Here is a 15,767-nt window from a genome sequence, read left to right as displayed (position 1 = left end):
TTACACATCAAGCTTTAAGACCTGAAATGGGCTTGATGGGCCTGGGCCTTGACTTGCTAGACGTTCGTTTTTAGTCCGACATTGGGCCATGGCCAATTATGGTTCTTTTTTCTTGATTAACCTGGATATCTCCGCTATGCGAGCCGACTAATCCCAGGGCAACCACATGCTTTGCAGATAGCCCGAAGCAGGTGTTTTTTATTCCTCCTTGGATTTGAAGCTGAGACCTCCTGATATTTTTGACCATTAGAGCCAAGCTCATACCAATCAGGCACCACCCTTGTAGTTTTGATAGTTATTTGATGTTATATTTATCTTAATTGATATTAAGCATTTTAAGAACTCACAAGAGTATAACATAAACCAGCTCCTTTGATCGTACAAGGCAAATTAAAAAAATAAAGCACATCTCTAATTTGATCAAATGGGACAACGATGTTTAATACCGGTTATAGTTCAAGTTTCAGGTAAACTGAAAAGTATCATCGACAAAGTAAATCACGACCAAAGATAGCAGATAGAGAGGGAAGGCGATGAGCAATGTCCAATTCGGAAACTTGGATCTAAAACTCGTGAGAATCCCCATTATGATGCAAACGATGACCACAACTAGAATCTCTGCCGAGAAATGCCATGTCAAGTCACGAAAGTATATGACGGATACAAGAACAAAAAAGCCGAGGACGTTGTTCATGAACACTTTATGGTATATCTGTATTTTAAGAAGAAATTGACCAGGTCAGAATATGTAGAACCCATTAGATTACTTTCCAAAAGAGTCACTGTGGAAAGAATGCAGTTTCAACATATATTGAGCAAAAAATGATACAAACCTCGGATAAAGTTAAAGATGTCGTTGAATGTCTTTTCTGCTTTGCAGCTTTAATGGCTGCCATAGCCGATCTAGCATTTGTAGCCAAGGGGACTAAGATGAACGAAACGAAAAAAGGCTCTATCTTTACAGATTCTGAAAATTCTCGAACACTTTCTACAAGAGGCTCCGCCAAGACCGTTAACATAAAGATTCCGACTACCAATAGTATAATTGCCTTAAACTTTTCATCAAATTTCGCCTTTGCCTCTGCGATTTGGTACCCATCGGCTCCCTACACAAAATAAACAATTTATGGACCCTACAAAATCCCTTCAATACGGTTGAAAGCACCAACGTTCTAGATCAGATTATCTACAAGAACAATCTTCTGATAGATTTTGAGACATTCTTGTGTCAGCAAAAGGAAGTATTCTGTAAGGCAAAGACGTTCTTGCATCACAATGTCATTCTTTTAAAAAAAAAATTCAGAAAGTTTTTTCAAATGAAAATTTATCAAAAGTTCTTGAAATAGAATATGTCAGAAGGTTATTTTCCTAAATAAGGGGCTGTTTGACAGTTGCTGAATGATTTGGTGAATGATTAAGAGGCTCTCATGATATAGTGAAAAATGAAATATAATTGTTTGGTAATTGTTTATAATGAAATTAAGGCGATTAATGGTTAAGGGAGACTCATGATACAAAACCATTCAGAGGATTTTAGAACCATTAAGAGGCATACTTTTTTTTTGCCAAACAAGATTCACCTCTTAATGATTTAGAGTCTGTCTTTTAATGAAACTATTAAGAGGTAAACAAACAACCCCTAATTTGTTTTTGATCGTCAAGTTTCTTACTTGATTGTCGTCCTGTGACTTCTTTTGTTGGTCTACATGATTGATCTCCTTTTGTCGGTTTACATGATTGATCTCCTTGACCCATTTCGCAATCCCCAATTTGAATTCTTCTTTATCGATGTCTTTATTCCCATCGATGTCTAAATGTCGCATCATTATCTCTGCTATGTCGTCTTCCATCACTACCTCCTTGTAGTTGACTTCCATAATGAAGTTTTTCAGTTCAATTTCCGTAATAGATCCACTTTTGTCGGTATCAACCTTTTCGAAAAACCTGAAAGCATTTAACACGAAGTTAGAACCTACGCATAACACGATAACGGACACCAAACATGTTTAAATTGCGTAATAAACTGTTTTATAGAACATACAATTAATGAGTTGATGAAACAGTAACACTTTTTAGGTTAAATAAAACATTTTATTAGTTTTTTTATAAATTATTTGAAAAATGTCGTATAAAAACAAATAAGGTATTTGGAGGACTACTCTTGTAAATGTCATATAAAAAGGCTAAATACACGAAATAACAACTTAGTTTTATAATTTTTATTAATATAATATTCTAATTTCGTTTTTTCTGTTATTACAAAAATATACTTTCAAATTATTTTTTATTAAGACATTGCACTTTAGAAAATATACCCATTATATCAATGAGTAACATTTTGATTTGAAATAAGATGACATGACATAGGTTGCCGGTTTCTATGCCATATATGTCATCTACGTCACCTCATTGAAGCCAAGTAAACAAAGAAAAATGTGGTTAAACGGTTTAAAAGGTAAGAAGTTACCCATTGCTATGATGAGTAAAATTTTCAAAATACAATGCTCTAATAAAAATAATTTGAAAGTACGTTGGTGTAATAAAGAAATGAAAGCACAATATTATGATATTTTTTATTTTATAAAAGTAGGTTGTTATTTTATGCATTTAGTCCTATAAAATATGTCTAAATGTTCTATCTGAAAGTATTATACAATAGGATGCTTCTACGCGTTTTAACAAGTTTTTTAAGACGAGTATAAAATAAGGTATCGTATTAACTATTGTATACGACATTGTTTGAAGAAGTGTCCATTAAGCACATATGTCGTATAAAATATGGGTTAATAGGACACTAAACGTCTGGAAAACTATCATATAAACCTATTGTAACGCTTTTACATAGAACGCTTTATAGTTTGGTCCTATAAACCTAAGTTCTATACTATATTTCATTAAGAAGCTTAGACAATCTAAGCGTCTTATAACACCAATTTTGTTGTGGTGAATCGAAGGCTTCTTATGAAGCGATTTTGATGTGATAATGATGTTAAATAAAATTGGAGGCCTAGAAACGTTCTCGCATTTCTGTAAACAGGGTTGTTCTCGTTTAAACCCTTCCCTCTTAATCTATTAAGACATTTAAACATATTTGACATCCTTACCTATCTATGGATTTATCTAGTGCTCCTCCTTTAAGCAAGTTCTCTCCTGAAGCACTCTCCATCATATGGTTTATTTGTTTCATCAATTCCCTCTTATCTTCAAGCAATGGTATTGCAACCTGAAATTATATACAGATAAAAATAATACAGGTTTATTTTGTTTCAATAAAATCAGCTTTATAAGACGTCAAATATATCGAAATGTCTTAATAGAGTGCTTTATAAAACTTAAATTTATATGTACATATCTTAACAAGTTTTTAGGACACTTTTGAACTAAAGTACTATTCCGTTAACACATTTTTATAGGACATTTGTTTTTACAAGACATATTTTATAATAATCTCGTATAAAAATACCAATGACGAAGCTTAATTTCAAAAATGTCTGAAAAACTTGTTAAGATGTTGGAAAATATTCTATCAATTAATTGTAACACACTTGTATAAGACATACAACTGTTTGGTGTTATAAACGAGTCTGGCTATTAGAATATTTAGACGTATTTGATGTCATATAAAGCCGATTTTGTTATAGTATGTCCAATTGAAGCACAAGTGTCCTATAAAAACAAATGTCCTATAAAATGACGAGTTTATAGGACACATTCTAAAAAATGTCCTATAAAATTTCCAATGAGACGCTTTGTATTAAAAATGTCTTAAAAAACTTGTTAAGAAGTTGAAAAACGTCCCATCAACTTATTACAATTTCTAATTTTGTTGTAGTAAAGAAAACTGATACCAATCAACAACGGAGTATTACCTTATTGTATTTCGTCCCTGATCTGTCCAACGAATATGGATCGTCCATTAACTGTCTCGTGACATCAAGCCATTCCTTGAACGTACCGTAGAATTCTTTCTTCGTCATCGTTTCGTTGTTAGTCTCGGGATCGTTTAGCATTTTCTCCATTTCTTTTTGTCTGATATGAAGATGTTTCTCCCTATCTAGCATAAGTGATTGTACTTCATAAAAGGGTACATGCATTTCTACTTTTTCTTCAACTTTTGCATAACCCATTCTTCTTTTCTTAATTCTTTTATCAGAATCAGAATACTGCAAAACAGATGTTTCCCAAAAAGCCTAAGAATGAAATCTTGTAGTGTGTAGAAAGTCATCTGATCCAATTCAAACCAAATGATTCAATTAGAAACAACTGGGCATAATCAGATATTCAATTGTAATTGAATTTGAACGGTAACAAAATTTCAATATCCAAATTAGATCAGTCGGTTTTGGGATGGCAGTCCAGATGCCAATAAAACCGAACCGATCAAATCCAATTGACCATCCAGTTATTATCCAATTACCCATTCAATTAATAACTATATATAATTATTCTCGAGCATTAGATTACAATAATTTTGCAAACTAAGTGAGATGAATGTATACCTGATAGATGAAGTATGCAAATAAGCAAATAACAGAAACATAAAGTGACACAAGAATCGTGATCTTGTATCCCTGACTAGAATACGATAAACCAAACACGCTCGGTAGTAGGATGACTAGAAACGGTATGAGCGAAAAGAACATAACTTTGGCATGATAACTCGTTTCTGCATCCGTAACCACACCAGAACCTGAAAAACCATACAAATATTAAGTTCAATGGCATACATAAAGAAAGCAAGTCATTACAATGTCAAATATGTCTAAATGTCCTAATAGATTACTTTATGTATTTTGAGTCTACAAGACCAAACAATTGTGTGTCATATGTAAGTGTTGCCATCGAATGTCAAGACATGTTTGGGTATCATAACGAGTTTCTTATAATTTTTTTGAAAAAAAGTGTCCAATCAGTTATTTCATGACAATACTGAGAAGTGTTTCAAATAACACATCTTTTTATAAGATTTTTTTTCAAATAATATCATAAAAAGACTAATATGCCCCACTATGTCAAAACTGTTCTAAAAAACTTCTTTAGAACACCAAATGGGTCATACTGTACTTGTATGCACGATTATTTGGTTGTATAAACTTAAGTCCTATAAAACATTTAGACATATTAAAGCAACAAACAAACGATAATGATCATAATTGTCAAGAATAATGAGGAATGCAAACCAATTAATAGTTGCACAACTCGATTTGGAACTTTAGAGCCGGGTTTTATATAAAATTGTGTTCGGCCGCAGATGAAACATACTCCCCACAAAAAGGTGATATGGAATACTGACGATCCAGCTAGCAACCCGGCACCGGTTACAATATAGTCTTGAGCTTTTTCTTTACTACATGTTAGTCCAGATGCTGCAATCATTCAATCAAAATAAAAATGTAAACAAAGTTGGCTACAAGAGGTCAAGTATGTCTACAAGTCCAAGTAGACAACTTTATAAGACTTACGTTCATAGGACAAGACAACTATGCATCATACGTAAAAATGTCGTATGTTGTTAGGATACTTTTGTAATAAAGTGTTATAGGGGAAGGTTCATTTGAGAAGTGGTAAGTATTTGAGAAGTAAAGAAGTGATCATAATCATTCAAAAGTATCTTAAAAACTTGTTATGACGCCCAAATATGTCGTATCAACATATTATAACATTTTTTACATAAAATGTATAATTATTTGGTCCTATAAACTTAAATCCTATAACGCAGATAAAGATCACATGCCCCATAATCTCATGTCCACCAATGAAATTAAGACAATCAATTTTTTTATTTTAAAATTATTTAATTCATTTCACGTTCTCTCTCTAATTATTTATATATTCATGTGGTTGGTAGGACGCACTAATTTTAAATAAGAGATTTTTATCTGGCTTCCAAGGAAGTCAAGGGTTCAGTCTCATCCAAAGTGATGACTATTTGACTTATATAAATAAGCTATATGCTTAAAAACATAAAGAGAGAAGATACCAAGAAGTATCAAAGATTCTGGAAGGGAATCAAGAAGTTGAGAGAAGATTGCAGCAAAATAGTTGTCGCCAAAAACACGAGAAATCCGTCCATCGCCACCGGCATACGATTCTCCATGATGTAACAGATACTCGTATATCACGATGAGGAAGATATGACTCGGGACATTACTTGAACAGGGCAAGAAGCCATACATTTGCTGGCAATGCGCTTCAGAAGAATCCATTCCTTTGAAATGTAGCAATGGTTCCTCCTCCCGAACGACAAAATCGTTGACACCATCTGATACCTGCAACTCAGCAGCAACATCATACTGCAGATGACGACCGACAACTGCCTTTTCAGCTAACAGTAACAGAAAAAAAGTAGAATAAGATGCAATTATTGTAACTACTTTTCCCATCTTGAAATTGGTGATTTGGTTTATGGATAGTCTTCAATATATAGAGCAAGGAAACTCATGGTAACAGAAAGGATGTACAAAGTCAAGCTCTTTAATGCTCCTTTTGGTCTTCATGGAAAGTGTAAACTTACAATTTTGGTCCCTGTGTATTTTAAAACTATGAAAGTGGTCCCTTAAACACAAAAAAGTACAAGAATAGTATATGTGGTATGCATTTTTCTTTCAAGATAGTCCATACCACTAAATCCGTTGAAATATTGGCCGTTAAGTGAAGAACAGTTTCGTCTTTTTACTAATGAACACTGACGCCACCATGTGGTGCAGGTGCTGACTTAGAGGTTTGATCATGGCTCCCCGAATTCCCAAAGCATTGCAACCTACCACCACCATTCCAACTTCCGTCTTCCCTCTCTACAAATCTCTCGTTCCACCATTCATGTTCTATCTTTCGTCCTTGTTGTAAGTCTGTGGTAGAATCAAGTGTAGGAACACGAAGAGAGCCGATATATATTTCGTCCATTTTTCGTCCCTGTTGTAGGTTTTCCCAAGTTGCGACAGTAGTGAGTTTCCATCAACGATGAAGGGGATGCAATGGGGTTGCGTGAAAGGATTGTGGCATGTGCTCGTTGAGGGAAGAACGAAGGAGATGAGGGCGAGTGACGGAGGACGATGAACAAGGGTCACCACAAATGTCGGTATAGGTCGTCAAAGGGAAAATCAGACAAATTATTAAGAAGACCAAAATGCCCCATTTAACAGACATTTTAATAGAGTTAATGCTATAAACCATTTTATCACATGTACTTTTTTGCGTTTGAGGGATCCTTTTTGTTGTTTTTAACATACCACAAGGACCATATTTTTAACTAAACAAACAAACTAAGGTGACGTTTGTTTTTTAAGAGGTGCTGAAGTCTGAAGTCTGAAGTCTGAATTCATTTCTGATTTTTAAGAGATTGTGCTGAAGTCTGAAATCTGAATCAGTCAGACTGTTTGTTTTTTGCTTCTGAAATCTGAAGTTTGAAGATGAGAGATCGAGAGTTGATATGGATCGACAGTTGACAAAGTTGAGAGATGAGAGATCAAGACATAAGAGTTGATCTAGAGAAATCGAGCGCAAAGAGATCAGAGTAGGTAGGCGACAATTTGAAATAAGAGGTAATAAGAGGTTTCACAACCACTTAAATTTTCAGACCTAATAAGAGCTTTTAAGCTCTTAATTGAAAAAAAAAACAAACACACTGAATCCTCTTATGTCTGACCGATTCAGACTTAAGAGGACATTAAGAGCTTTTTTATTAAAAACAAACAGCCCCTAAATAAAAGAAGACTACTCTAGAGGGGTTTAGGATCAGAGAAAAATGCAAAAAGTAAAATTAAGGAATACTGACAATCATTCACTTGTACGGTATGTATATGTATATACAAATAATTTGTTCGATATGCACATGTGCATAACATGTACACATATATAGAAACCAGAAAACATCTTCAATTACTTGTATGCATATGTACAATATCTTACAGATGAATAATCGTTCGTCTGTTTCTTAGTTTTTATCTTTTTAAAGGTTTTTCCATGAACTTCACTCATACTTTATATATAAATATAGATATATGGAGTGTTTGGTTAGATGTATTAAACAGTAATCAATAAGAATGAAAATCAAAAAAACTGTTTGATTTTATATAACATAATGAACTCATTCCCCCAAAAAGCCCAAATTTTCATTCCAGATTAAACTAGGGGAATAAAAATTCATTCCCATTTTCATTTTCTGTCATTTTCATTCTTTTATTTGAACCAAACACCCTTATTTTAATTAATTTTTGCTTCCAACAAGAAACATGATACAACTGGCTTTTAATTAATTTTTGTGTTGCATGAATAGTTAGAGCACGTTTTGATTGGTAGGATTTATGTTTGGTTTAAATAAATCTGTAATTTAATTATTTTTATAATTTATTTTAATAATTTAATAATTTAATTACATTCCAAATCCTACAAACCAAACAAATACTACAGATTCCAAATCGTTCCAATTTCAAACTTTTGCACGAAATCAAAATAAACTAAGCATTCTTCAAACCTAGCACTCCTTAGACTTAAAACAACGACGAGATACTGTGATAGAGTTAATTTAACTGTTAATTAATTAAAAACATAACAGAACAATAAAAAACCTGAAAATCTGTTTCTGGTACAAAAAAATTACTACTAAAAATTAATTTTGACTATTTTTTTCAAACTGTTGTCGGCACAAAAGTCGCTAACTAATTTGATCAATTTTTGTCAGTACAAAACAACTGATAAAATATGTGGAATCATATTAGATTAATTTTCGAAAGAGACATTATAGAATACTACACTGCAAAAAATATTAGGTGCATAATTTTTTTTAAAAATGAATTCATACATTAACTACGGTACTAAAGTTATCCACCAACCATCATGTATGATATAAAATTTTCTACAAGAAAAACAAGAGATCTGAAGTTCAAATCATAGTTTTTCTATATGAAGTAAGAACAGTAAAATTTTCATCTGTAAATATGGTTTACCAGATAAAAGTACAAAAAAAAACAGTTTACCCATTTCTTGAAGAAGCTTATTCAAATTAATATCTACTCAAGTTCGAATCCTGTCATTGTACATGTGCTTGTGGCTATTGAGAGATTTATCGCAGGACTGTGGCCGAAGCATACAATCGCAACTTACAATGAGATTAGTGTGGATGAAACGTGAGGTATTTATTTAGTTTTAATAACCAGATCGCATGAAATCAACATTTTCTGATTTTCGTGCCTCTGTTTAGGAAATAACCAATTAGGTTTATTTTCCAGTTGGTGCAACGTCGTTTGTACCTGTTTTGCGTGAACTTATTCAACGTATGACAATTACCCAAATAACGTGCTAGGGCCACCAGGAAGGCAATTTTCTTCAAATATTTGTTGATCTCGAAGAATGCTGAACGAGATGATTATGAATTTTGGTTGATTACGATAAGGAACAAATAACTCAATGACCGTTTCATATATAGAAAATCGGGAATACGGAAAATGCATGAACTTTAAATGACGATAACTTTTGATCTGATTGGGGTTATATAGACCTACAAACAACCTGGATAAAAGTCTTCATGGGCTGGAATTGGATGAATGAAAACGGTTTGGCCCAACCCATTGGGCCCAAATTCTATCATCTTGATTCTCGAGTCTCGATTTTGTATTTATTTTCAATTTTGATGAGTTTTTCGTTTTATTTCTTCTTTTCAATTTTAATGTACATCGTTTGAAATTAGATATTTTCGACATGATCATTTTGTTACGCTTGTAACACGTCTTAAATTTAAATGTTACATTCATGCGCTATGCGATGAATTAACGATAACATGTTAATTCACTTGGTGTACATGGTGAATTATTACATAAATCCGAGTCGTCCAGAATAATGTGACGTGAAGCAGATGCAAGAGTTAACGGACGCGTTATTCATGGACCAATCTCTAAGTTTGGAACTGTCTCCATGCTAGTGTAACCAATCTCTAAGTCGATCAAATGGCACACTGATGCTTTACGCCAATCGTGGTGCAAGCTTCAAGTAATCCGAAAAGTATCGTCAACAAAGTAAACCACAACCAAAGATAGCGGATAGAGAGGGAATGCGACGAACAGTGTCCAATTTGGAAACTTGGATCTAGAACTTGCGAGAATCCCCATTACGACGCAAACGATGATCACAACTAGAATCTCGGCCGAGAAATGCCATGTCAAGCCGCGAAAGTATATGACCGAGACAAGAACAGAAAAACCCAAGATGTTGTTCATGAACACCTTGTGGTATATCTGCATTTTAAGCGAATTTAACTCGTCAATACGACGACGCTACAAATGAAGAATAAAAATATGTTGTACCAGGCCTCTTGTCACTGCAACAAAATTGAGTTTATAGTATGCAATAAATGTCCAGACGTACTAATAGGCTGCTTTATAAGAACTAAATTTATAGGACCGAACAATAAAATGTATGATCTAAAGGTGTTGTAATAAATCTATAGAACATTTTTGGACGTCGTAAAAAGGTTTTTAAGACATTTTTATAAAAAGAATGTCTTATTAGCTAATTTTTTAGAACATTATTTGAAAAGAGTCTTATAAAAAGATGTGTTTATATAGGACGTTTTTCAAAAGTGTTCTATAAAATAGCTAATACAACACTTTGTGTTAAAAGTGTCCTAAAAACTTGTTAAGACGCCAAAAAACGTCATGTAAACTTATTACAACACATTTAAATATGGCCATTTACTGTTCGGTTCTAGGACTTCATGTGATTAGGAAAGAAAAGGGAATTTGTAGACAACGTATTTTTATTCTTTTATTCATAAATGAATGCATAGTAGAGGGAGAGACAAACCTCGGAAAAAGTTAAAGATGTCGTTTGATGTCTCTTTTGACTCGCTGCTCGAATGGCTGCGATGGCTGTTCTAGCATTTGTAGCCAAGGGGACTAAGATGAACGACACGTAAAAAGTCTTTATCCTTACGGATTCTGAAAATTTTCGAACACTTTCTACCAGCGGCTCAGCCAAGACCGTTAGCATAAAGATCCCGACTATCAATAGTGTTATTGCCGTTAGCTTTTCCGCTGCCTTTGCCTTTGCTTCCGCTCGTTGGTACTTGTCGGTTTCCTGCACAAAATAAAAAATTTATCAACCTTTTAATACACAATACAACAAAATCGGCTTTATAGGACGACAAATATGTCTCTCTCTTTCTCTTTCTCTATATATATACACACACATACATATAGGGTTGGGTTCACGTGAGACCAAGGTTTTTTGTGAGACCCATAAGACCAATTTATGTTTATTGATCAACTTTATAAGCTTATTAGCCCTTAGATATCTTTGGCGTCTTATAGAGCTGTTGATTTTATTGCAATGATGAAAGAAAAAACGAACCAAGAATCTTGATTACGACTTTAATTTCTTACTTGGTTGCGTTGAAGCTTATGTTTTCGTGAAGCTAGATGATCGATCTCCTTGAGCCATCTCATAACCCCGGATTTGAATTCATGTTTATCGATGTCTCCATTTCCATCGATATCTAAATGTCGAATTATGATATCTGCTATCTCGTCTTCCATTAGTACTATCTCCTCGTAGTTGACTTCCATGATGAAGTTTTTCAATTCGGATTGCGTGATAAATCCATCGTGGTTGGAATCAATGCGTTCGAAGAACCTATCGATGGCGGATTCATCTCGTGCTCCATTTTCTTTAAGCAATTTTTGACCCGAAGCACGTTCCATCATAAGAGAAATATGCTCGATCAACTTGTTCTTATCTTCGAGCAACGACTTTGCAACCTGAAATTACAAACGATCGAAAACTGTCACTCATGGATCGCTCAGTAGCACCACTACTAAAATTTGGCTTTATAGGAGGTCAAATATGTCTAAATGTCTTAATAGACTGATTTATAGGACTTAAGTTTATAGGACCAACAAATAAAGTGTTACATACAGTAAGTACGTAACACGTTTTTAGACGAATGAACAAGTTTTTAGGATACTTTTGAAATAGACGTTCTATCAGTATTTTTATGACATTATCTGAAATATCTTATAAAACCAAGTGTGTGTTTATAAGACATTTCTCAAATGCGTCATACAAAAAAGCCAATATGACACTTGTTCTCAAAAGTGTCAAAAAAACTTGTTAGGACTTCCAAAAACGTCTTATCGACTTATTGTAACACTTTTACATAGAACACATGCAATTATTTGATCTTACAGTTTAATCCCTATAAAGAAGTCTATTAAGACATTTTTAGAATTATTTTGATCCTATAAATCCAATTTTGTTGTAGAGCATAAACCACTTTTCGTTAAATTACGTCAACCAAATTGATACTAGTTTATTGTTGATCGATACCGACCTGATTGTATTCCGTCCCTGATTTATCCAATGAATACGGATCATCGATCAATATTCTTGTGACATCAAGCCATTCTTCGAACGTGTCGTAGAATTCTCCCCTTGTCATTGTTCTATCATCGTTATTCTCGGGATATTTCAATGTTTTCTCCATATCTTTTTGCCTAATCAGCAGATGTTTTTCCCTATCCAGCATAAGTGCTTGTACTTCATAAAACGGTACGTGCAATTCAATTTTTCGTTCGACTTCTGCATACTCAAGTCTTCTATTCTGAATCCGGTCATCAAATATCTGCGAAAAAATGATGCCCGGAAAGGGAAAAACCAAGAATTAAGTAAGAAATACTCCGAGATCGTCATTCGTAACGCTTCTTGCAACTTTTCTGGAAAGAAAACCCGATGTATATATATATATATATACCTGATAGTAGAAGTACGCGAATAAACAAATAACCGCAGCAGAAAGTGACACAAGAATGACGGTTTTGTATTCTTGACTAGAATACGATAAACCGAATACACTCGGTAGTAGGATGACTAGAAACGGTATGAGCGAAAAGAACATAACTTTGGCATGATAACTTGTTTCTGCATCTGTAACAACACCAGAACCTGTAAAAAAACAAATGAATATTAAGTTCATGTTAACTGAAGTTGTTAGATATGTAAAACCCCTTTAAATTCTCGATAACAGAGCCCAAGGGACCGCTCCTCTCTCTCTCTCTCTATATATATATATGTTTATATCTAGAGAGAGAGACAATGTTAGACGGGCCCATATGTCCCAAATGGTAGACTTGCTTTAATACCATGTTAGAATATGTGAAACCTCATCATATTACTTTTCAAAAGAGCCTTAAGAGGGCATACATGAGATTCCAACATACACGAAAGTAGCAAAGTCCAAGTCTAGTCTATGTAGGACTCCAAGAGGACTCGAACAGAAGTATCATGCATAGCTGTTTAAGCAAATATACCAAATAATAACGATCATAAGTGTTTATAGATATGAAGAATGCAAACCGGTTAATAGTTGAAATGCTTGATTTCGGGGTTTAGAACCAGGTTTTACGTAGAATTTTGTTCTGCCACAGATGAAGCATATGCCCCATAGAACGGTGAGAAGTAGTATTGACGATCCAGCTAGCAACCCAGCACCCGTTACAACATAATCTTGAGCTTTTTCTGTACTAGTCGTTAGCCCGGATGCTGCGACCAACGGATCAAGCATATAATGTGAATTACCCACAATTCTTTTTGCAGATAATTGAACCATAGGCTATACAAGAACCCTTCAAAATGACACATAAATATGAACAAGTAACCACTTGGGGTACTGGTAAGGCTTAGAGGATGTAGTGGAAATCTCATTTTCCTGTGGTTCGAATTTAAGCGCTGCCAAAGCCGTTGTGGCTATGGAAGTTCACGTGCGATGACTCCAGACCATTTGTGGTCATCTAGGTGATTTATCGGTATGCGTAAGCTCGCTCGGAAACTCACGATTTAAGATATGAACAAAAACACAAGAAAATTGAAGCAGACATTCTGAAATATAATCAAATGTAGCTGGAATGAATTCTTTAAAATAGAGAAAGTAGAAGAGATAATGTGAAATTCTTGAAATTTGAAAAATTCCAAAAAATAATTATATCGAGCGAGAAAAATATATATTATATTACCACCAATAAAAAAAACTTTGGAATTAAATGTTCATAGTGAGAAATAATATTTCATTAGGTGTATGAAATATCTGTATGATATAGTTAATGTAGTAATCTCTAAAATAAAAAAACTTCTGGAGTAAAACATAATTCCTTTTGGAGGTTTTGAATTTTGATCACAATTTTAGAGAAATTTTGGATAATCTGTTCGAGAGACTGTTTTTATGAAGACAGTGAGAATATGTAGAACCATATTAGATTACTCTTCAAAAGAACAATTGGAAAGAGAAAAGATGTTCCAACATATATCAGAGAGCAATATATAGTCAAAGTCTAGCCGATGTGAGACTCTAACACGCCATCTCCAGCCGATCAGCTAGACGGACACAAACTGTTCAACAGTCTCGAGAGCGAGCTAGATGAGTACGAGCACTACAACAAAATCGGGTTTATAGGACGCTTTTATAGAACTTAGTTTATACGACCTAGTTTATAGGACCAAAAAATAAAGTGTCATATCTAAAGACGTTGTAATAAATTTATATGACGTTTTTGATGTCGTAATAAGTTTTCTAGGACACATTTAATATAAAGGGTCCCATAAGTAACTTTATAAGACACTATTTGAAAAACTGTCCTATAAAAAACAAGCGTCCTATAAAAATTTGGGTTTATAGGACACTTTTTCAAAAGTGTCATATAAAGTTGTTAATGCGACGCATTGTATCAAAAATGTCTTAAAAAACTTGTTAAGACGCCCAAAAGCCTCATATAAACTTATTACAACGCCTTTAGATACAACGCTTTATATTTTGGTCATATAAAGCGGTCTATTGGGACGCTTACAGATTGGAAGTGTCCTATAAACCCAATTTTGTTGTAGTGGAGATTACACGAGAGTGTTGAACTCCCTAGAGACTAGAGTAGTAGACCTTGACTCACATACCATATAAAAATATCTGAAATCTCAACATATTACTCTCCAAAGGCATTCTTAAGTAGGTTCGAACATAACATATATATTAAGAAGAAATAGTCCGAGTCTAGGTGACGTTGGACTCTAAGACGGAAGAAAAACGTAATGGGAAATATGTATATACCAAGAAGGATTAGAGAATCCGGTAGCGAATCAAGAAGCTGGAAAACACTTGCACCGAAGAAATTATTGCCGAGAACACCGAAAATCCGGCCATCACCACCGGCATATGATTCGCCATGATATAACAGATACTCGTATACCACAATCAGAAACAGATGACCTGGAAGATTTCTTGAACATGGCAGAAATCCATACATCTGCTCGCAATTCTCTTCTGAATCATCACTTGTTTCTTTTATATTCAGAAGAAAGGTTGATACAGCTTCATGATCATGTCTACCGTCTGAAACCTGCTGTTCATGCTGCAAAGAACGACCACCTGCTACAGTATTTAACAGGAAAAGGAAAAAAGAAGAATAAAATGCAGTTCTTGCAACCAGTTTTCCCATGATTTTGGAAAATGGTGGATTTGAAATTGTGAATGAATAATTTTATCAAGTGTATTTGTGAATGTAGGGGAGGATAAGCAGGTGCTTCTTTGCCACTTGTTTATATATATATATATATATATATATATATATGGGATCATGTGAGACCAACCTGTTTTCGTGAGACCCGTGAGACCAGCATTTTACACTTGAAACTTCACAGCAAAAATGCTGTGCTGTGAAGGTGACTTTTTAAAACCTTCACAGTGTTTTTGCTGTGAAGGTTTGACTTTTTTAAACCTTCACAGGGTTTTTGCT

At 34.1% G+C, this 15,767-nt stretch overlaps 2 protein-coding genes across 2 annotated transcripts; both read right to left on the bottom strand.

The window, feature by feature from the left end:
• Positions 1–459: 459 nt before the first annotated feature.
• Positions 460–6,383, bottom strand: LOC112501259 (sodium/calcium exchanger NCL-like). Its single transcript, XM_025104971.1, has 8 exons — positions 5,981–6,383; positions 5,181–5,366; positions 4,500–4,690; positions 3,870–4,163; positions 3,105–3,223; positions 1,691–1,944; positions 834–1,102; positions 460–712 (listed from the first exon to the last, which is right to left on the bottom strand). The coding sequence occupies exons 1-8, from the start codon at positions 6,381–6,383 to the stop codon at positions 464–466; spliced, it is 1,965 nt and encodes a 654-aa protein (XP_024960739.1). The 3' UTR covers positions 460–463.
• A 3,340-nt stretch (positions 6,384–9,723) lies between these two features.
• On the bottom strand, positions 9,724–15,470 carry LOC112500622 (sodium/calcium exchanger NCL2-like). Its single transcript, XM_025104144.1, has 7 exons — positions 15,083–15,470; positions 13,345–13,530; positions 12,743–12,933; positions 12,323–12,613; positions 11,376–11,750; positions 10,798–11,070; positions 9,724–10,229 (listed from the first exon to the last, which is right to left on the bottom strand). Exons 1-7 carry the CDS (start codon positions 15,468–15,470, stop codon positions 9,981–9,983), a joined length of 1,953 nt encoding a protein of 650 aa, XP_024959912.1. The 3' UTR covers positions 9,724–9,980.
• Between the last annotated feature and the right edge of the window lie 297 nt (positions 15,471–15,767).

This window comes from Cynara cardunculus (genome assembly GCF_001531365.2).
Source record: "Cynara cardunculus var. scolymus isolate 2C chromosome LG 17, CcrdV1, whole genome shotgun sequence".
Taxonomy (NCBI): domain Eukaryota; kingdom Viridiplantae; phylum Streptophyta; class Magnoliopsida; order Asterales; family Asteraceae; genus Cynara; species Cynara cardunculus.
The sequence above is the reverse complement of the archived record's forward strand: the minus strand, read 5'-3'. Positions and strand labels throughout refer to the sequence as shown.